The following is a 23375-nucleotide window of genomic DNA, read 5'->3' as shown; positions in this document are numbered from 1 at the left end:
TTTTTGTAGACTATAGAGCGTACTTTTAATAAGATTACCTCATCATTAAGTCAAAACAGCAAAATTTTGACTTAGTGCTTTTTCGCAGAATACCCACGGTTTATTCAGTTCTTTATGATGCGAGGCGTTGTATTAGCAATTGATTGACAAAAGATTTCGTAGTATATTTTTAATAACTAAACCGTTTTTTGATTGCAGACGTCATGCTACGAGTACATCGACCAATCCACAAGCACTTCTACTTAATGAAAGTTCAAGAGACTGGTGCAATCTAGTTAGAAATTGTATGAAAAAAGATACTAATATTGTAGTCAAAGTAATGTACAACGACACGTTTTTAGATTTTGCCAGTCTCTGTTTCAATTAAAAAAAAAAAGTGCTTAGGCTAATAACATCCTCTTTAAAAATAGCCTGGATGCTTTGCAACAATTCCAGTCAATATCTTTTAGTCGCCAAGGTAAGGAAAATAATGTTATCCTTGAACCATTGATATACCTACTACTAGATGAGGAGTTCCCATACAAGTGTCATTTTAAAAATGTACCACAAAAGAAGATATTACGAATATCGTCTTATAATATTTCCTTGTAGGTATAATGCGTTAAGACCGTTAACATGGATTCCCGAATTTCACCCGTATTGCCCCGGCTTTAAAACTAAATTTGCGTTCTTGGAATAGTGACTCTAAGGGTGTCTGCAACCCAAAGCTTGCAAGCTACCAAAAATTCATGTCTGAGCGGACAGAGCAAGTCGTCATGCGCTGACTATTAGTTAGAGTAAGATGCAAGCTAGATCGGGCTTACTCATAATTATTTCCAGGTCGTTTTCGAGACAAATATTAAGTGAGCTTATATCGAGTTAAGTCCGCTGATATTAAAACAGTAAGTTTTAACACTGGCCGAGTCGCTGAAAATCGGGCGTCATTTTAAGAAGCATATGATTCATCCAGTAGCATATCAATGCCTTGAACCCCCTGAATGTTACAGTGGCCCAGTGCAAATTAATAAGGAGAAGAAAAAAGATCTCAGTAGTCTACATATTATTTAATCGATAAAGACTCATGAGTTTTGCTTGTCAATCCCAGATAAATGTAACGTATATGAATCTGAATAATTTTCATGAAAGACTTGACAAGTAGTATTTTTATGTATGTACTTAAGTATTATTTCTAACTGTGTCAAATATGTTACTATTATTTACTATATAAACGTAATAAAATAAAATCATATGTTCTACGTATTATTTCTAACTGCTGTCAAATATGTAATGCCGGAAGAGTTGGCGATGGATCGAGGGAAGTGGCGCGAACTTGTGCTTGCCCTATGCCCCAACGCTGGGTCGTGACGGGGTGAAAGAAGAAGAAGAAGATTTACTGTGTAAATGTATTAAAATAAAATAATATGTCCTTTGGTTTTATTTTTAACTATGTATCAAATTTGTACATATTGTTTCAAATATAAATGTATTATAATAAAACTATATTTTTATTAAATATTAACCTTCATCCAGCTACCTATACCCTATGAAAGTACTAAACTATTACATCTTGATCTTACACCTGCAATAATAAATGCCAGATTACATGATTGACATTATAATAATCCATATGCTCCGTCTGGAGTGGAAAAATAATTTAAATTGTCACTAAATGATAAAACAATAATAAAATCACACATTTTGTACCTTCATGTCAAAAGAGATAAGTTTTCAATTTATATTCTTTGTTAAAAAATACGAAAGGAAGGAAGGGATGTGTCAAAAAAATATAGTGAATCCATAACTATTGAAAATCTCCTATATTTATACCATAGTACATGGTTTCCCAAACTATGGGTCGCGAGCGAATATTGAGTGGGCCCTCGCCACTGTATACAAGTGTGGTAAAACCAAGTGCAGCCTAAGATGAACGTACTGTCTGAAATTTCCAGTCATTTATCACTGTTAATAAATAACTTTGACGAACTATTTTGGGGAAGAGATGAAAAAGTTTGATTCGTTGCGTTGGATTTGTAACCCATTTCAAGACGACTTACCAACTAGTACGTCAACAAAAGCAAGTGAAGAACTCGTTGATTTATCAGAAGATACGTCACTGAAAAATAGTTTCAATCGTAAACAGTTAACGAAATTCTGGCTCTCAGTTGCTGTTGCTGATAATTATCCTTGGCTGTTCGATGAAGCTATGAAAGTCCTCCTCCTCTTTACTACCTCATATCTATGTGAGGTCGGACTTTCGGCTATGGTTAACATTAAAACTAAATACCGAAATAAATTGGATATATCAAACTCACTGCGATTAAAAGTAACTAAAGTTGAAGTTGATGCTAAAACTGTAATGAAGAAAAATAAGAAACAAATACATCCTTCCCATTGAAATAACTTTGTAAAAAAACCTTGCAGGTATAGGTATTTAAGTAATATTTTTTTTTATTTAAGTTGTGTTTCTTATTTCAAGAGTCTTTCATTTATATTGGTAACACTTGTAAAATATATTTTTTTAATTTCAATTAGAACAAATAAGACAGCATTAAGTAGTTCCACGACTCGCCACTAGGGAATCGGAGCATTATCAATATTTTATGCCCTCTTTTCTCTAAGACAGCTAAGAGGTAGGTCCCAAGATTGGAAATTTTTGTTAGATGGGTCGGAGCCCAGTCAACTTTGGGAACCACTGCCATAGTATATCAATTTTAATAGACAAGTGCCAAATTTTTCTAAATTTTAAAAATATTCTCAAAAACGCAAATCTTGTTTTATAAAGTTCGATTAAGTACGCATGCTTTATCCGTTTTACATTGCAAACAAAACAAAAACACTTTTTTAAACATTATCATCGCGATGTATTTATTTATATGCTTTCATACATACTTGTTACCTAGGTCCTAGATGAATTTATACAATAATTATTTACAAATATCAAGCATTCGAATGTCATAGTCAATGGCAGTTTGCACTTCTTGGTGGGCAGGTATAATAATGGTTTCTTTTAATAATGTCCATAGTGCCTATGTGGCACGACGTGGATTGTTGGGCCGCTCTTCTTGACGACGGCGTTGAAGCCATGGGCATCATCAGCGGTGTAATCTACGACGCGAACTGAACCATCTGGCTCTACCAAGGAGTACTGGCCTGAAAAGAAAATAGCCAATATTAATACCTATAGCGTATTGATACTTGCATAAAGACAGTTACTACTAGTTATGTGGGACTTCAATTAATTTCCAAATTATAATAATGGTAAAACATATGAAGGTAGTTTATTTTGTAATAAAAAACACGAGGACAAAAAGAAGTTTTAATACATTTTTTTAAAACAAATAGTTTTGTGTCTATTTAATGACGTTTAGTAACTACTAACTGTCAATTATTCGTAGAAACACAATGTAGTGTAGGTATTTGGACGAAATGCGTACAATGGTTTTGACTTTTGGCTTGTCGACTGATCGTTCTGGAAAGCTGATCTATTGTATAATAATATAAGAACGTTTATTTTATATCTAGAAAATAAGAAAAGGTTTTTACCCTTGACAACATCACCATCTCTGACTTCTTGTTGTGACTTCACATCTCCTGTATGACTATCTTTTACTCCATAGTTATACGCATATTTTGGATGTGCCTTTAAAAGAGAAAATACATATTTATTACACAAAAAATAAGTAAGAATAAATAAGGCAAATAGACGAAAAGTACATTAGCAGATAATAATATATGCATAGGAATTCATTTATATATACTACTTACATAGTGATCCCTTCCATATAACCCATGTCCATGTCCATGTTCAACGCCTCCATATCCCAATCCATTAAGAGCCAAGCTGTTGTGACCCAGTCCATTGTAAGTTAGTCCGTTGTACCCAAGTCCACTATAGCCTAAACCGCTGTGTCCCAGTCCATTGTAGCCTAAGCCGTTATAGCCCAGTCCATTGTAATCTAAGCTGCTGTACCCCAGTCCACTGTATCCGATGTTATTGTGAGCAAGCCCGCTATAACCCAAGTTGCCGTAACCGGAGCCTAAGCCGCCATAGCTTAGATGATTGCCAGCGAGTCCTAGCGAATGGTGACCAACGTCTCCTCGTACAATATTACTGTGTGAGACTGAAACTCCGTGACCATTGCACATTGCGGCTAGTGCCACGACACAAAGAGACAACTGAAAGTATATAAAAATATAACGTATTTTCAACTTTGTATTTAGCTACAATAGTAAAATTAAATGTGAAAGCAATTAGTTATTTTTGTGTGTGAAAGAATCAATACTGTTTATATACATGAAGAAAATTGAGTGTTGAATCATGTTGTGTGGGACCTTATTTAAATTTATTAGTTAGGGAGCGTCGAATTCATTTATTTATTCGCATGTATTTATTATGTTAATTTAGAATATTTATTTTAACTCAATCTTCAATATGTGACTCTTAGATTAAATTTATCTCTCTTTTCCTTTCGCACACGGTTTTTTTGACAACATACGAAATATAGAATTTGAAAAAATCCCAGAAACATTGTACCTTCATTAGAAATAAATCCGACTTTACGTAGGTATATTAATCAATGTAGCATTCTTTAATATTGTGTATTTTTCAATTAATAATAAAATAATGTCGTTTTTAAAGTAGCAATATGTGGATATTTTCAGATATCTGGATGCGTTAACGTAGATTTGCAACATTGACCATGATTACAATTTACATATTATTAAATTTTGTATACATTCATCTGTGTTTATCTATCAACAAAACAAATGCTATTTGAATGAGAAGACCTAGATGTCTATGAATTGGGCCTATTTGGTATTTATTTTACAAACTACATCCACTGCGAAATATCATAGTAAATAATGACGATTTACTTTAATAAACACCATCTTCACTGTAGTATTGTTGACTAAACTGAAGACCTTATTGGACTGATCACTTGGTACAACTGATGTTTGTACTCCTCGAGGAGTGGGCTTATATACTCATTAGATTGCTTTTCTGTTTCCGTTATTACAAGAATTTCAATGCTAACAAAATCGTGCGTAAAAGTTGATGAATACAAATATTTTTAACTATTGAATTAATTAACATGATTTATACCGAATTGAATGCCATACCTTCGAGTACAATGCATTTATTTGTTCAGTAAGGATTTACTACTTTTCAGTTCTTCACCGTGGTTTTGCGTCCAAGTTCTGTTAGCTTGATTTACCACTTTCATGTAGATATGTAGTAAGAGAAAATCATCTTACGGCGAGTGAGAAGGTCTCTTTATCACCAAGGCTTGATTTCTTATATGATAATTTTTTGTCGTAAATATTTCACTATATAATGTTAACATTAATTTTACTAATGGTATTATAAATGCGTTTAAAAATAAATAAATCTAAATAATCTTAACACCACGGCACATGGATGTGCTGAAATATTCTAAAACATTAGATCGAGAGGTTTAAAAGAATACTGTAATAAAAATACTTGAAGCAGTCGTCAAATGTTTAAAATAAATATAAAGGATAATAAGGCTACAAAATTATATAAATAGATTAAGTTTATAAGATAATAATGTTTAAGGAATGTCCCGGATTATGCTATAAATTTACGATAAAATCTCCATTTTGACCTACGTGGCGCGGGCCGTTAAGGCGAAGTCTTGCTCTCGAAGCTTGCAATTTGAGACATTCTTTTGATAATTTACAATTTCAACTGTAATAATAATAGCTATGTACATATCTGAAAACATTAAAAAAAAAATATATTTTTTATTTTAAGTCAAAGTTAAGGATGCAAACCACATACTCTGTGAATGCCAAAGAATGTGCTCTGAAACGGAAGATATACAAGTTGGTATGGCGACTTCTTGGGTACCTACGTGAAGATCTCATTACATAGTTTTGTATGTCAGTATTGTTTAAGCTTTGCTTTTCGTATATTTTATATAAATAGAATATTTTTTGTTAGTTCTCTGTGCGTTCCAATAAATTAAGCCTCTGATAACTCAGTCAAACCACACTTGAATGCGTGGTGAGCTTAGTCTTAAGGGCCCACATGCGCCACGTAGGTCAAAATGGAGTTCTTATGGTATTTTAAGAACATAAGCCTGGGCATTCCTTAAACGTTGTGGATAATTTCTATCTGCTTAGGCATTCCCAGGCGTAAATGACTACTAATACTTCATATCCAAACGTAGAGCCTCGTGTTAGTGAGATGTATTAAACCCCAATTTATATAAACAGTGCATGAGGTTTTTTATTAAAATTTTTATTCATTGTCCACTTTTTGGAATGGTCTTTATGAAAGCTTATATTTTTGGTGGTGATTAGCTCTCCCTGAGAAAATGTGGTATAAGGAAGACGTGATTAGCTAAAAATACTAGATTTGTAAAGAAAACTGCTATGTTGGTAACGCTGATTACTGTGGTACCTAGATACTCTGCAAAAAAGCTCCCTATCCGAATGAGACTTTTAGAACAATGTTTAACTCCGAATTCGAAATACCTAGGCGTCAAAGATGTTTTCGGTTAAAACAAAAAACCAATAACTGAACTGATAAAAATCTTCTTCTTCTTATTTCACCCTGTCACGACCCAGCATTGGGGCATAGGAAAAGCACAAGTTCGCGCCACTTTCCTCAAACCATCGCCAACTCTTGCGCCTCTCGCCATGCCAGACCTGCAGCGCGTCGATCGCTTTTGCAGCACCACTGCAAGGTGAGGGAAGGCCAGCCACGAGGCCTGAACCCTTGAGGCGAAGAAATACTGTGCGATCTGGAGGATGCAGATGTTGCAGGGGTGTTGGGCTGCTGTTATGAGTGTGCTGTCAAAGGTAGGTGCATTTATGGAGTGTGGAAAAAATATATGGACGTGTTAAAGAAAATGCTTTTTTCTTATTAATGTCTGTAACATAATATGCATAAAAGTTCCTTCGCCTAAATATGATATGCGCATTCAATATTTAAATATTGCATTTAGAGACAGGAACATTATTGTATCATAAACCAAAAGTGACCCCAAAGTTAATCTTAATCTGTTCTGTGGTGTGTGGACTGCAGACATCACTGGATCTGCCGAATCTTCACTCAGCTGCTGTAAACCAAAGCCTCCCGATCTGTCGCAGTGGTGAACGTAGCATGTGATTTCAATTTATTTTCGATTTCCACCTTTTGGGATGGTTTTGGTAAAAAAATAGTAAAAATGCTAAGTTTGCAACGCTGATTACTGAGGTACCTACCCACTTCACTATCCGAATTATATTTTCCGGAACAATGTTCAACACAATTCGGAATGTAGGGCGTCAAAGGTATTTTCGGTTAAAACCAAATGTTCCCTATTTAAAGTTTAAATTCGGACTATGCTCTGTTGTGTCAGCGAATCATAGGGCCTTATAAATACATCGCTCATCGTCGATTTTGAGCATTACAGAATTTAACAATGGTTCTCTGTTCCTTCACGATGTCCAGTGCATGATTTAATAATTTCTTTTTGTATGCTCCATTTTTTAAAGCTATATTTTATTTGAAATAGTGGTAACCAATTTTCTTAGATTTGGGTGAGACACCAACTTTCATAACTATAAACTTTAGAACTAGCACGGACTGTGCTGAGAGTGTTGCTTTGACACAGTGAACTATATAGGCAAAAGAAAAAATGAACTTGAATTGAATAAAGGTCGATATCAAAGGATATAAGCAGTCACCGCATCGTCAAAAGATGTGAGGTTTGTATCCCATTTGGTTTAATTTAATTGTAGGATTTTCCCTGAAAGGTATGTTTTCTGAGGTATTTCAAAAATAAATAATGTATTTTTGTTACCATTATAGTTTTTTCAAAAGATCCACAATGAGATAATCAAGATAACTTTGTACAACGATTTATTAAATTAACTCATTTCGAATCACAAATTCAATTGTAACAAATTTTCGCAGATGTGGCTGAAAGTGAAGACTATTTTCAAATTCAGAAACATATCTCTACTTTGTCAAAGCCAAAGCTCATCTCGAGTTATCTATCCTATGATAATGGAAAACAATATTCATAATGTATAATCTACCAAAAAGAATTCATCAATTTCATCTGTTATTAAGAAAAGATTTTTAAAATATCATCGCGACGTATTTATTTATATGCTTTCATACACAATTTACACAAATAGCTATTATTAATAGCTTGCTATATACAATAATCATTTACAGAGTTCAATGTTGGATGATCATAGTCAAAGTACGTTTGCGTTTTTGGGTGGGTAGGTATATTAATGATTTATTTTAATAATGTCCATAGTGTCCAGTGTGTGGTACTGCGTGGATTGTTGGTCCGGTCTTTTTGACGACGGCGTTGAAGCCATTGACATCATCAGCGATATAGTCCACGACGCGAACTGAACCGTCCGGCTCCACCAAGGAGTACTGGCCTGAAAAGAAAACAATCAATATTATAATAACGTATTGGTATTTGACAACAGGACGGTGATCATGCCAGACTGTTCAAATAATATTGGTGAAGTTATAAAATTCAAAAATATAATCTCTTTTGATAAGTAAGTGTGTTTTCATTCATTATTTCACTCAACATTTGACGCACACATTCATTCATTTTGATTTCATACATAATATAGATCGATTACGTTACCTACGCAATCTGTCTCGTATGTACGGGACATTTAGCTGCCCTAATTACATACTATATATATTTACTATTATTTATTCAAAAGGAATGAAGGTCATGGTTTGAGTTATTGGATAATAATCAATCATACTTAAATAGTCTGTTACATCCTGACCATGACTTCCTACCAAGACATAAAATAAAGGCCATTCCTGGAGTAGGAGAAATAATTTCTTCCATCTCTCCATTATTTGGAAATTAGATCAACTAATTTATCAACGAGGTGCAAATATAATATATTTGTTTTTACCTTTGACAACGCCACCATCTCTGATTTCTTGTTGAGATTTCACATCTCCAGTGTGACCATCTTTTACTCCATAATTATACGAGTATTTTGGATGAGCCTTTAAATAAAAAAACACGAATTAATGTTAGTATGTAAAAAGTGGAAAGCCTATCCATGGATATATGAAATAATATCAAAGTTATTATTTAGTATTAGAACAATAGTTATGCTAGTATCGATAATTATTGAGGATTTTTTTTGATGTAAAATAACTGAATAAGATTTCCTAAAGTCCCCTTTAAAGTTGGTAACTAATACGAATATTACTCTCTTACCACTGCCAAGGTAATTAAAATATTTTTTTGAGCATGCAAAAGCGTTTAATTAACACAACACCTTCAGAAAACTTTCATTCAATCATTTTATTGCCTGAACTATCACACTATATTTTAATATTAGGCTGTTTCTTTTGATTTATAGGCAACTATTTTTCATTGTGTGATTCGAATGACAAAAACGCGATTTTAATTTATTTTGTTCATCTGTCATCTGATTCAAATCTATTTAAAAACAAATTGTAAAAGTATACCACTAAAATAATTAATTATTGTAGAAAAGGCGTTAATTTATAGCACGATACAAAGCTGTGGAAGACATTTTATGAAAACCAGAACAGATTCAAGTTTCTGGGTACACATAAATTAGATGAAAATTTATTAACAATTATTTAAGGCGAAGTCTTCACTGAGCCTTTTTTAAAGAGGCACCTAGCGGAAAAATACGAAGCTTGCAATTTGAGACATTTTTTTGATAATTTACAATTTCAACTATATTAATGAATAAATATGTATCTGAAAACATTAAAAAGAAAAATTTCTCAAATTGCAAGCTTCGTATTTTTCCGCTAGGTGCCCCTTTAAAAAAGGCTCAGTGAAGACTTCGCCTTAACAAAAACATTTATATCTAGAATACTCACATAGTGATCTCCTCCATATATTCCGTTTCCATAGCCATGCCCAACGCCTCCATATACCAATCCATTAAGACCCAAGCTGCTATGACCGAGTCCATTGTAGCCTAATCCGTTGTACCCAAGACCACTGTAGCCTAGACCGCTGTGTCCCAGTCCATTGTAGCCCAAGCCGTTATAGCCCAGTCCATTGTAATCTAAGCTGTTGTACCCCAGTCCACTGTATTCAATGTTATTGTGAGCGAGTCCGCCGTAGCCTAAGCTGCCGTAGCCTAAACTGCCATAGATTGAGCCGCCGTAGCCCAAATGATTGCTAGCGAGTCCCAGCGAATGGTGGCCAACGTCTTCTCGTACAATATTACTGTGCGAGACTGCGATTCCGTGACCATTGCACATCGCGGCTAGTGCCACGACGCAAAGAGACAACTGAAAATATATACAAAAACAACGTATTATTATATTTAGCTACCATAGTAAAATCAAAATGTGAAAGCAATGAGTTAATTTGATATGTGAAAGAATCAATACTTTTTAGAGGCATAAAGCAAATTTAGTGTTGATCCACATTGTTTGGGATCTTCTATATATTTCTATTCGAAATTTATTAGACCGGCAAGATCGAACTCACTTATTACTTTTACATATTCGGAAGTATTTATTAGTTTAATTTAGAATATTTATTTAAATTCAATTTTTAATAATATGTTAGATTTATCTCTCTTTTCCTTTCGCACACATTTTTTTTTGACAACATACGAAATACATAATTATTTGCAACAATCCCAGATGTATAGTAGGTACCTACATTGGAAAAAAATATGTTTTTGACTTTATGTAGGTATACTAATCAATATAACATTCTTAAATATTGTGTATATTTCAATTAATAATACACTAATAAATAGCAAAAATATGTTGATATTTGTATATATCAGCATTCGTCTGTCAACAAACGAATGATACTTGTATGAGAAGACCTAGATGTCTATGAGTTTGGTCTATTTAGTATTTAATTTACAAACTACATCCACTGGGATATATTATAGTAAATAATGACGATTTACCTTAATGAACACCATCGTTATGGTAGTATTGTTGACTAAACTGAAGACCTGATTGGACTGATCACTTGGTGCAACTGATGTATGTACTCCTCGAGGAGTGGGCTTATATACTCATTCGATTGCTTTTCAGTTTCCGTTATTACAAGAATATTTTAGCGAATGCATTAATTAACATGGTTTATATCGAATTGAATGCTATACCTAAAAATAAATGGCAAACACTAAACGCTTACCTAAATGAAAAGATTAATAATGTATATCTGTTCAATAGGGATTTGCTACTTTTCAGTTCTTCACTGTGGTTTTGCGTGCAAGTTCTGTTCTTCATTTCCCACTATCTCATACATATTATATAGTTATTATGTTGATAATACCCTCTGAGGGTGCACATAAATGTCGGTTGGAAGGTAAGAGCTTTTGTCGACGGCCCAGCTCTCACTTGAAGCAGTTGGCCATTGCAACTTGGTATCCACAAGGGAAAATCGTGTTACGACGAGCTAGCTTGATCATAATGTCACATACATCAAAATATAGACCACGCACACTCTAGTGGGTATCAACCAAGTTTTTCTTGTGGGACACTCTTTGCACAATATTGAAAGTTACCTACCTTTCGTTACGCCACGTTAAGGAGTGTAGATGCGTGGTGGTTAGTGGATGGCAAATTACACCTTGCAAAAAGAACTCGTTTTCAGAATTAAAATATATGGATTGAGGCCCACCTTATTGAGAACGCACCGCTTTCATAAATCAATTCGGTTTCAGAAGAGGCAAGAAGCCTTTGTCCTTAAATGTTCAGGTAGTAGTCCAAAGTAAGTACGCGGCCGTCCACACCAGTGGCGAACCCAGGGGCGGGGGGGGGGTGCAAGGGACCCTGGCACCCCCAAAAATATGAAAATCATCAGAATGATTTTACATATTGAAATTGAAAGCCAATAAACTATACCTTGGGCTTAGACAAATAACACGGCAAAAAATGGTTTGTATTCTCCAGCAACCTTTTTAGAAAGAATTCTTATATTTTAATTTCTAACACAAAAATTTCGAAACACCAATATCGGATTTTTTTAGAAACCCGTTCCCTAATGAACTGTCAAAAATTTTTCGTGTCCACCCTAATTCCAGATTGGTGTAGGTCATGGCTGGGGAGGGCTGACAGGGCTCTAGCCTGGGGGCCCGGCGTGTCGGGTTGACCAGATAAGTGAGATAAACACACATCATAAATTAGCTTTAATAGTATAAAAAGTCGCCTGCGGCGCTATTATACTTGATGACCATGGACATTTTAAATTATATACCTAATTGTCCAATATATTTTCTGATTATTATGTGTCGATACTCGACAGCTCCATTATTAAAGTAGATGTATTGAAAATCGCCAATAATTCACTGTATAAGTACCCTCAATTTGAACTGAAACACTATTTAAAAACGTTAATGTAGTGTTTCACACTGCCTTTAATCTAAGCGGTGGATAGGGGGCCCGTCAAATACCCTAGCCTGAGGGCCCGTTTCAGGATGTGGGGGCCATGGTGTAGGTACACCGAGTGCAATGGACAAAATACCGATAAACGAGATATTAGGCTGTGTTGTGTTGAGTAGGTTGTGTATAAGTTAAATGCAATAATACTTTTTTTGTACATTTTCAATTAATATTTTGGAACCCCAATATTAAAAAAACCAAAAATTGGTGATAAACATTCGGCGAAAAGAACGACTACAGTCAGTGGTGGTGTAAATCAAAAGAACATTTTTTTTCGGTGGAATTCGGCATAAATATTGTAGCTCTCTAGATCAGTGTTCCCCAAACTTTCGACATCTGTGTACCCCTTCTATAATTTTCGTAACACCGAGTCCCCCTCGTCAAAGAAAACTGCATATAAGTACTTTAATAACAATCAAAATATATTTATATTTTCCTTTTGTAGTACATAAACAAAATAATAATAAACGAAAAATAAAATTCATTCATAATAAAATATAAATAAAAGTTATGTTATAAAAAATAACATTCATTATAATCAATGAGAAGGATGACATTTTTTATGTTGAAACGACAGATCATCGTAATTTGGTTCCCTGGTTATTAATTTTAATCTGAGATGCGCGTTCCACACCGAAAAGGCTGTTTTTTTTTGACTTAATGTCTACAAATGCTGAAAAAGCTACTTCACATAGATATGAAGTTGGAAAAGGCAAGATGTATTTCAGGAAGTTCTCTATTAAAACAATCAATATTATAATAATGCATTGGTATTTGACAACAGGACGGTGATCATGCGAGACTGTTCAAATAATATTGGTGAAGTTATAAAATTCAAAAATATAATCTCTTTTGATAAGTAAGTGTGTTTTTCATTCAATATTTCATTCAAAATTTGACGCACACATTCATTCATTTTGATTACATACATAATATAGATCGATTATGTTACCTATGGAATCTGTCTCGTATATACGGGACATTTAGCTGTCCTAATTACATAATATGTATATGTATTTAAAAGGTATGAAGGTCATGGTTTGAGTTATTGGCTAATAATCAATCATACTTAAATAGTCTGCTACATCCTGACCATCATTTCCTACCCAGACATAACATAAAGGCCATTCTTGGAGTAGGATAAATATTTACTTCCATCTGTCCTTTATTTGGAAATTAGATCAACCAGTTTATCAACGACGTGCAATTTTATTTATTTTCTTATTTTATTACATATTCTCTGTATTTTTATTTTTAAAAATTATTAACATTTTATGTCATGTCGTGAACGCTTTGAATTTATAATTTGTTATGTTAATTATATGAAAAATAAATAAATTTGATTTGATTTGATTTGATACAGAGTCTGAAACGGCTACCGTCATACTCGAGGCGATTATCCCCTTGGATGACGAGTCTACAGACGATGGTACCACGAGGATGGCCCGCTTTGAGGCTGTTCTTTCAATCAACACGGACCATTCATCATTGACATCCAATCAGGAGATCTATTACATCAATTGTGACGGACTGCATTGACAATAATTCCTTGTCAGGCACACATGGGCTCCTTTTGCGCCAGATATTATCATCATATTCAATGACTGCATCAAGAGTGGCATATTCCACGACTCTTGGACGCAAAGCTTACTGAAAGTGATCCATAAAGCCTATCACTTTCTTACACTTTTGCCGGATCTCAATATGGTATTGCAGAAACTACCGTGCTACAGATTGAAGTCCGCCTGATTGAGAATGCATCGCTTTCGAATAATCAATTCGGCTTCAAAAGATGAAAATCAATGGTAGACACAATTAATAGAGTAATTATAATCGCTGAAAATTCCAAGAGTGACTACGACTTTTGAGTTTTTATGAAGATTGGAGATTTTTTGTTAGTTTTTAGTTTTTTGCTTTTTAATAAATTAAGTCTTTTTTAACACAGTCAAACCACACTTGAGTGCATGGCGAGTTTAGTCTTGGATATCTGCTTCTGAGACATTCCCAGGCGTAAACGACTACCCACTAATACTTTATATCCAAACGTAGAGCCTTGTCTTCATGACATTCGTTACATGTCATAAACCCCAATTTATACAAACATTCCATAATGAGCTTTTTTTAATTTCAATCATTCAATTTCGACGTTTTGTGATGGTTTTGATAAAAAAAAAATAGTGTCTTTATTATAGCTTATATTTTTTTCTTTATCTGCGGTCCTAATATATCTCCCTGTAGTAAATAATGTGATATAGTGCAAGACACAGCAGCCTTCGGTGATTGAGGTAATCACGAAGATACGTTTTACTTGGCTGGAACATGTGTTCTGGATGCCGCCAAGGAGTGTGACACTTCGTACCCTAGTGGCTCAGCCTCAAGTGCTCCGACATCATGGCCGGTCCTCTCTCACCCTGCAGCGGTGCTACAAAAGCGATCTATACGCTGCATGTCTGGCACGGTGGGAGGCGCAAGAGTTGGCGATAGATCGAGGGAAGTGGCGCAAACTTGTGCTTGTCCTGTGCCCCAATGCTGGGTCGTGACAGTGTAAAAGAAGAACAAGAAGAAGTGCAGACGTGATAAGTGAAAATGCTATATACGTAAAGAATAACGCTGAGTTTGCAACATTGATTACTGACGTACGCAATTTGCAAAGAAACCTCTCTATTCGAATCATATTTTCCGGAACAATATTCAATTCAATTCGTAATGCCAGCACCGCGATTTCCTAACTATCGTCTCGTGTGGCACCAGACGACATGACGTAATTGTGACGTCAGCCAATACGATATTCGAACGCCAAGGAAGGTGACTAACTTGGATGCTTTTAGTATTCTCTAGTATCCCCCATCTCCAATGGAGTGTGGACGGCCGCGTACTTACTTTGAACTACTACCTGGACATTTAAGGACAATGACTTCTTGCCTCTTCTGAAACCGAATTGATTTCTGAAAGCGGTGCGTTCTCAATCAGGTGGGCCTCAATCCATATATTTTAATTCTGAAAACGAGTGTTTTTTGCAAGGTGTAATTTTCCGTCCACTAACCGCTACGTATCCACACTCCTTAATGTGGCGTAACGAAGGGTAGGTAACTTTAAATATTGTGCAAATAGTGTCCCACAAGAAAAACTTGGTTGATGCCCACTAGAGTGTGCGTGGTCTATATTTTGATGTATGTGCCATTATGATCAAGCTAGTTTGATTATGAAGAAACTTTCTCGCTCGCTGTAACATGATTTTCCCTTGTGGAAACCAAGTTGCTATGGCCAACTGCTTCAAGTGAGAGCCGGGCCGTCGCGACAAAAGCTCTTACCTTCCAACCGACATTTATGTGCACTCTCAGAGGGTATTATTAACATAATGACTACATAATATGTATGAGACAGTGGGACATAAAGCTAACAGAACTTGCACGCAAAACCACAGTGAAGAACTGAAAAGTAGCAAATCCCTATTGAACAGATATACATTATTATTCTTTTCATGTAGGTAATCATCGTGTAGGTATCTCTGTGAAGCATTTAGTGTTTGCCATTTCGATATAGATCATGTTAATTAATGCAATCGCTAAAATATGTATAGGTATTCATTAACTTTTACGCACATTTCTGTTGGCATTGAAACTGATGTAAATTCTTGTAATAACGGAAACTGAAAAGCAATCGAATGAGTATATAAGCCCACTCCTCGAAGAGTACAAACATCAGTTGTACCAAGTGATCAGTTCAATCAGGTCTTCAGTTTAGTCAACAATACTACCATAACGATGGTGTTCATTAAGGTAAATCGTCATTATTTTTTATGTTTGTAAAATAAATACTAAATAGGCCCAACTCATAGACATCTAGGTCTTCTCATACAAGTATCATTCGTTTTTTGACAGATGAACGCGGATGAATTTGTATAAGAATGTATAATATCTAAAATGTAATCATGGCCATTGTTACAAATCTAAATTAACTCATCTACAAATTTCAACATATTTTTGCTATTTATTATTGTATTATTAATTGAAATATACACAATATTTAAGAATGTTATATTGATTATTATACCTACATAAAGTCAAAAACATATTTTTTTTCCAATGTAGGTACCTACTATACATCTGGGATTGTATCAAATAATTATGTATTTCGAATGTTGAAAATGTGTGAGAAAGGAAAAGAGAGATAAATCTAACATATTATTGAAAATTGAATTTAAATAAATATTCAAAATTAAACTAATAAATACTTGCAAATATGTAAAAGTAATAAGTGAGTTCGATCTTGCCGATCTAATAAATTTCAAATAGAAATATATAGAAGATCCCAAACAATGTGGTTCAACACAAAATTTTCTTTATGCCTCTTAAAAGTATTGGTTCTTTCACACATAAAATTAACTCATTGCTTTCACATTTTGATTTTACTATGGTAGCTAAATATAATAATACGTTGTTTTTGTATATATTTTCAGTTGTCTCTTTGCGTCGTGGCACTAGCCGTGATGTGCAATGGTCACGGAGTTGCAGTCTCACACAGTAATATTGTACGAGGAGACGTTGGCCACCATTCGCTGGGACTCGTTAGCAATCATTTGGGCTACGGCTACAGCAGTTTAGGCTACGGCAGCTTAGGCTACGGTGGACTCGCTCACAATAACATTGGATACAGTGGACTGGGGTACAACAGCTTAGATTACAATGGACTGGGCTATAACGGCTTGGGCTACAATGGACTGGGACACAGCGGTTTAGGCTATAGTGGTCTTGTATACAACGGATTAAATTACAATGGACTGGGTCACAACAGCTTGGCTTTTAATGGACTAGGATATGGAGGCGTTGGACATGGTCATGGACATGGGTTGTATGGAAGGGATCACTATGTAAGTAGTAATTATATAAATGAATTCCTATGCATATATTATTATCTGCTAATAAACTTTTCAACTATTTGCACTGTACATAGAGACTTATATATTCTCTAAAAGAAATTACGCAATCTTTCTGCGATTGTTACAATAAAATAAAATATGTATTTTCTCTATTATAGGCCCATCCAAAATACGCGTATAACTATGGAGTAAAAGATAGTCATACAGGAGATGTGAAGTCACAACAAGAAGTCAGAGATGGTGATGTTGTCAAGGGTAAAAACTTCTTCTTATTTTCTAGATATAATAAAATAAACGTACTTATATTATCCAATAGATCATCTCTCCAAAAGACATGAGATTACACAGTTAGACAATAATATTACACTAATACCAGCCCAAGACTGATCATTAAATTATAAACTTGCAAGGACATAATTAACATGAAATCAACAGCCTTTTTTAGAATGATCAGTCAATAGACAAAACCATTGTATCAATGTCATCTAAATACACTACATGTAATAAATATTATGTAAAACAATGAGTTTCTACTAATATTTAACAGTTAATGCCATTAAACAGACACAAAAAGATGTATTCAAACTGATTTTTGTCCCCGTATTTTTTTATTACAAATAAACGACAATCATACGTTTTAATATTATTAAAATTCGGTTCCACATACGAGGGTGGGTCAATAATTCCTTAGAAAAAAGCATTAAAACAGTTTTTATTTTTGTATTTTTTTTTATTTCTCAACATAATCTCCTTGGAGCTCAATACACTTGGTTAGACGTTTCTCAATTTTTTTTAAACCGTCAGAAAAATAAGTTTTCGGAAGGTCCTCAAAATAAGCATTTGTCCGATCGATGACTTCTTCATTTGAAAAAAAACGTTGTCCACTTAGCCATTTTTTTAAGTTTAGGAAAAGGAAAAAGTCACTGGGGGCTAAATCTGGCGAATACGGTGGGTGGTCGACCAATTCGAACTTCAATTCTTCAATTTTAGCCATTGATCGTAAACATGTGTGAACACGGGCATTGTCCTGATAAAAGAGGATTTTTTTCCTGTTTAAATGAGGCCGTTTTTCTTCAATTTTGTTTTTTAGCTGGTCCAATAAAGATGCATAATAATCCCCTGTTATTGTTCTTCCTTTTTCCAAATAGTCAACGAAAATAATTCCACGTGCATCCCAAAATACAGTAGCCATAACCTTACCAGCTGATTTTACGGTTTTCGCCTTCTTTGGACATGGTTCGCCTTTCGCAATCCACTGCTTTGACTGTTCTTTCGTCTCGGGAGTATAGTGGTGTATCCATGTTTCATCTACAGTCACAAAGCGACGAAAAAATTCATCCGGATTGCGTTGCATGAGCGACAACAGGGCTTTAGAGGCCACCACCCTATTGCGTTTATTGTCGACTGTGAGCAAACGCGGCACCCATCTTGCAGAAATTTTTTTCATGCCCAGTTTGTCATGTAAAATAGAAATGACGCTACCTTTTGAGATCCCTGTAACCTCAATTATCTCACTCAACTTTAATCTTCGGTCACTTAACACCATATCGTGGATTTTATTGATCATTTCTGGTGTAGTCACCTCTACAGGACGTCCTGAGCGTGGTTCATCCTTTGTTGATGTACGACCACGTTTAAATTCATTTAACCAGTTATAAATAGTTGCAAGTGAAGGAGCAGATATGCCGTGAACTAAATCCAACTCATTTTTTATTTCCTTTGCTGTTAACCCTTTTATATTAAAATGTTTAATAACAGCTCTAAACTCAATTTTCTCCATTTTCCATTTTTCCATTTTCCACAAGCAAATTTTTTTTTTAAATGTACGAGAAACACACAACAACCCGAAAATCTGATTAAAACTTCGCAGCATACTGAATCGGTAGTGCCGCTGCATGAAAACAAACCGCTTACAGTACTAGTCGCGCCACCTGTCGGCTTTTCTAAGGACTTATTGACCCACCCTCGTATCATTGTGCTGAATACCAATAAGCCATGTATAAACTATATTGGATATTTTTTTTTTTAGGCCAGTACTCTTTGGTAGAGCCAGATGGTTCAGTTCGCGTCGTAGATTACACCGCTGATGATGTGCATGGCTTCAACGCCGTCGTCAAGAAGAGTGGCCCAACAATCCACGTCGTGCCACATAGCCACTATGGACATTACTAAAATAAACCATTATTATACCTACCCACCAAGAACTGCAAACTGCCATTGCCTATGATACTCAAATGAATGATATTTGTAAATAATTAATGTGTAAATTCATCTAGGACCTAGATAATAATTATGTATGAAAGCATATAAATAAATACATCGCGATGATAATATTTAAAAAAGTGTTTCTGTTTTGTTTACAATGTAAAATGGGTAAAGCCATCGTTATTGACCGAATTTTATGATTTGCCGATTTATCAATCGACCATTTTTTAAACCTCTTTAATCTGGACATTGCCTTTTACCATCAGAGGAGGATAGCTTGGGGGCTGCAATACCAAAAGATAGGGATATACCAATACTCTGGAAACATGTGTAATGTTTACAAATCCCTTTTCTATTATGTATCCCCATCTAAATATTAATGGATTTATTTACTTGTAACCGTTTATGATAGTCTAGCAGAAATAATAAAATCAAGAAAATTATGAAAATACTCACTTACATAAAATTACCTACACTCTATACTTTGGTTCGGGCATTTGAGCTTTCGTATAGACAGTTTTTTGCTTATGTATGTATGCTTACTATGTATATTACTTACGCGTGTATTCTGTAATGTATCTCTCTGGGCCGTAGTATGTCATCAAGGTAGTGTTCTTTGAGATTATACAAAATGTTTCAAATGACACCACAGTGTCAATTTGTCTAAAAAGTTAATTATTGATCCACAACAGGAACAAACTTTTAATGAAATAGCAGAGATTATGATACTTACTTAGATCACTGTAATAAGAGAAAATACAAGAAATCGTTGCTGTTTATTTAAATGAAGACTTCGGTACGTAATTATATCCAGAGTAACCTTCCTATTTTTCCACAACTCTTGGGCACTTTAATACTTTAATACAACAAGGGCATAGTGAAATAGAATTAAACATCCAACACATACTTTTTTTTAATATACACAGTCAATTTTAAAAACTACACAAAACAGTTTTGACAAATGTAAAATATATTAGGGGCGACGAATGTTTTCAAAAGAATGAATCCAGAACAGTAGCGACCGAAGCTTGCTCCGTGGCTTAGGATTTCCGTGTCACGTGAAAACGGTTGAAAAATTATTTGTCACTCATGATTTACGACATCCCTCTGAAGTAAGTAGTTTCTCACACTCTTCAACAAGTCCAAATACTACGAATTTTCCCATGAAGATGACATGGGCGTGATGCCAAAAATTAGAGTGCTCGGCACAGTCAAACTCGGAGACTTTCAGCATCCATTCCACATCTAGCACCACACTTCAAATGGAATTTGACAAATACGTCTAGTCTTTATCTCTCCCTTGGCGTTAAAGTCCTAGAATCAAAAGGATAATATAATATTGATGTTTATTACCGACCAATAATCCTTTGGGCCGGTAACAATGACACGAGAAGAAAAATCATTAAAACAAAAAACAAAAGAAAATATAATTTGAAAAAAGGAGCTATCCTTTAAGCAGTATTGCCAAATTTAAAACTTTCATAAATACAATATTAATTTATTTTCACTAACATAATAATCAAATATATCAATTATTGGAAACACAATTATTGACGCATTTCAGCCGTTTTGTTAAAGCGTTTACTGATCTAAATTGGTTGCATTAAAGATACATTGTTTTTTTAACATAATTTTGGATTTAAAGTAACATTACAATTTTCTAATCGATGCGTGAAGAATTCAATTACTGGAATCTGAATCTTAATCTATGAATTTACATGTACAAGTACATACTGATACTTCTACATTTGATATTGTAAGGTAAGGCCGAGCGTCTCGTAACGTCTACATTTTTGAAGCTCTAATTGACAACCGGTAAAGTTTACGTCTCGTTATTGTCTATGCTCTAAACATGTCAGTTGTAGAGTTGGATAAAACATCTACAATAGATTGTTACTAATGATTAAGTAAATACGGGACATTTACTCAAGTTTCCTGACCAACGTTATATTTTATGTAATCTGTCTCGTATATTCGGGACGTTCGGCCACCCTAATTACTACATAATGTATACTATTAAGTATTCGGAATATATGAAGATCATGGTTTGAATTATTGTCTTATAATCAATCATTCTTAAATAGTCTGCTACGTCCTGATTCCTGACCATGACTTCCTACCAAGACATAATCATGTAACGCCCTGTATTTGAGTAGGAAAATTAAATATTTTCTTCCATCTGTCTTTATTTGGAAATTAGTTCAACTACTTTGTTATCGACATGATAGTATTAGATATTTGTTTGTACCTTTGACAACGACACCATTTCTGACTTCTTGTTGAGACTTCACATCTCCAGTGTGACCATCTTTTACTCCATAATTATACGAGTATTTTGGATGAGCCTTTAATATAAGAAAACACGAATTAATATTAGTATTAACTCAGTGGAAAACTTATCCATGGATATACGAAATAATATCAAAACTCTTGTTTAGTATTAGAACAATTATGCTGGTATCGATAATTATTGAGGAACTTTTTCAATGGAAAATAACTGAATAAGATTTCCTAAAGTCCCAATATAATGTTGGTAACTAATCCCAATATTACTCATTTACCACTGCCAATATAATTAAAAAAATGTTTTGAGCATGCAGAAGTGTTTAATTAACACAACACCTTCAGAAAACGTTCATTTAATCATTTTATTGCCTGAACTATCACACTATATTACAATATTAGGCATGCTTCTTTTGATATTTAGGTAACTATTTTTCAGTAACAGATACACGATTTTAATTTATTTTGTTCATGTATCATCTGATTCAAATCTATTTTTAAAATAATAATGTAAAAGTATACTAAAATAATGAATTGTTGTAGAAAAGGCGTTATCATATGACTGCTATAATTTATAGCACGATACAAAGCTATGAAAGACATTTTATGAAAACCGGAACAGATTCAAGTTTCTAGGTACACAGAAAGGTGGCTGGGTATAACGAATTGAATGCCATACCTATAATGCATAATATATTTTATTCAGCAGGGATATGCTACTTTTCATTTCTTCACTGTGGTTTTGTCTCAAAGCTCTGGCTGATTGATTAATTACTATATCATACGAATATAGTTAATATTATGTTGATCACATCCCCTGAAACTGTACCCATATTAAGTCGGTTGGAAGGGAGGAGCTTTTAAAGTCGGTCCGGCTCTCACTTGAACTTGTATGCAATTGCAACTTGTTTTTTTTAAAGGAAAATCATCTAATGGCAAGTGAGAATTTCTTTTTATCACCAAGACTTGATAACATATTAAATTTCGATCACCATGCAAAGACCCAGGTCCACGAGGACGGGATAGCCTTTGTGAGATGGGGTCTGAAGATAAGGGCGCTCAGAATAGCCTATGACGCCATTTTCATAGGGATCGCTACCAGCGTATGGTGCATGCGCATCCACAAAAGTGTGAAATTAGAAATGCTCTTTTAACTGGCAGCGCAGTGAGCTGTTGTCATTCACTAATGCCTACCGTTCAACAACCACGGACGTCCTCTTTGTACTTCCTGTTGACCTGCACATACAGGTATGCGGTGGGAAGGCCGTTGTTGGTGAATTTCACCCTGCCCCACTTCTAAGCCCTGATGCTGATAAAGTAACACTAAGGAAGCAGATAATACATCAGTTATAACGTCAAATATATGGTTAGTATCAAATAAGGATTGTGTACCTCGCACTGCTGCGATCAATAATATTTTTGGCGATGAAATTAACGTTCAAAGCACGTACACATCCGGAAAATATTTCCGTTCGATTTATTTTTGACGTTTGATTGTTTTGCATTTCATTTGAATTAGGAATTTTCCCGAGTCACTGCTTGGCTTACTTTCTTTTTTATTACTTTTATGGCTACAAAATGAAAGTATATTGATATTGGTTAAGTAAAGTATTGTAA

At 34.5% G+C, this 23375-nt stretch overlaps 3 protein-coding genes across 3 annotated transcripts; 1 reads left to right on the top strand and 2 right to left on the bottom strand.

The window, feature by feature from the left end:
• Positions 1-2986: 2986 nt before the first annotated feature.
• LOC147068958 (uncharacterized) lies at positions 2987-4869 on the bottom strand. Its single transcript, XM_085951582.1, has 4 exons — positions 4855-4869; positions 3745-4155; positions 3523-3619; positions 2987-3129 (listed from the first exon to the last, which is right to left on the bottom strand). The coding sequence occupies exons 1-4, from the start codon at positions 4867-4869 to the stop codon at positions 2987-2989; spliced, it is 666 nt and encodes a 221-aa protein (XP_085807708.1).
• A 3376-nt stretch (positions 4870-8245) lies between these two features.
• On the bottom strand, positions 8246-10923 carry LOC147068957 (uncharacterized). The gene is made up of 4 exons (XM_085951581.1): positions 10909-10923; positions 9851-10270; positions 8896-8992; positions 8246-8391 (listed from the first exon to the last, which is right to left on the bottom strand). The coding sequence occupies exons 1-4, from the start codon at positions 10921-10923 to the stop codon at positions 8246-8248; spliced, it is 678 nt and encodes a 225-aa protein (XP_085807707.1).
• Positions 10924-16155: 5232 nt separating this feature from the next.
• Positions 16156-19442, top strand: LOC147068956 (uncharacterized). Its single transcript, XM_085951580.1, has 4 exons — positions 16156-16170; positions 16851-17261; positions 17429-17525; positions 19300-19442. The coding sequence occupies exons 1-4, from the start codon at positions 16156-16158 to the stop codon at positions 19440-19442; spliced, it is 666 nt and encodes a 221-aa protein (XP_085807706.1).
• Positions 19443-23375: the final 3933 nt, after the last annotated feature.

Source organism: Rhyacophila brunnea, unplaced genomic scaffold, assembly GCF_057557595.1.
Source record: "Rhyacophila brunnea isolate RB1 unplaced genomic scaffold, BYU_Rbru_1.0 scaffold_24, whole genome shotgun sequence".
Taxonomy (NCBI): Eukaryota; Metazoa; Arthropoda; class Insecta; order Trichoptera; family Rhyacophilidae; genus Rhyacophila; species Rhyacophila brunnea.
This window is presented reverse-complemented; position numbering and strand designations above follow the sequence as displayed.

Bases quoted from the DNA above. Each gene is read 5' to 3' on its own strand.
- LOC147068956 (XM_085951580.1), top strand. The intron at 17,262-17,428 runs GTAAGTAGTAAT...TCTCTATTATAG, and splicing joins TGTATGGAAGGGATCACTAT to GCCCATCCAAAATACGCGTA. The intron at 17,526-19,299 runs GTAAAAACTTCT...TTTTTTTTTTAG, and splicing joins AGATGGTGATGTTGTCAAGG to GCCAGTACTCTTTGGTAGAG.
- LOC147068958 (XM_085951582.1), bottom strand. The intron at 3,620-3,744 runs GTAAGTAGTATA...TCTCTTTTAAAG, and splicing joins TATATGGAAGGGATCACTAT to GCACATCCAAAATATGCGTA. The intron at 3,130-3,522 runs GTAAAAACCTTT...TTTTCTTTTCAG, and splicing joins AGATGGTGATGTTGTCAAGG to GCCAGTACTCCTTGGTAGAG.
- LOC147068957 (XM_085951581.1), bottom strand. The intron at 8,993-9,850 runs GTGAGTATTCTA...TTTTATTTAAAG, and splicing joins TATATGGAGGAGATCACTAT to GCTCATCCAAAATACTCGTA. The intron at 8,392-8,895 runs GTAAAAACAAAT...TTTTCTTTTCAG, and splicing joins AGATGGTGGCGTTGTCAAAG to GCCAGTACTCCTTGGTGGAG.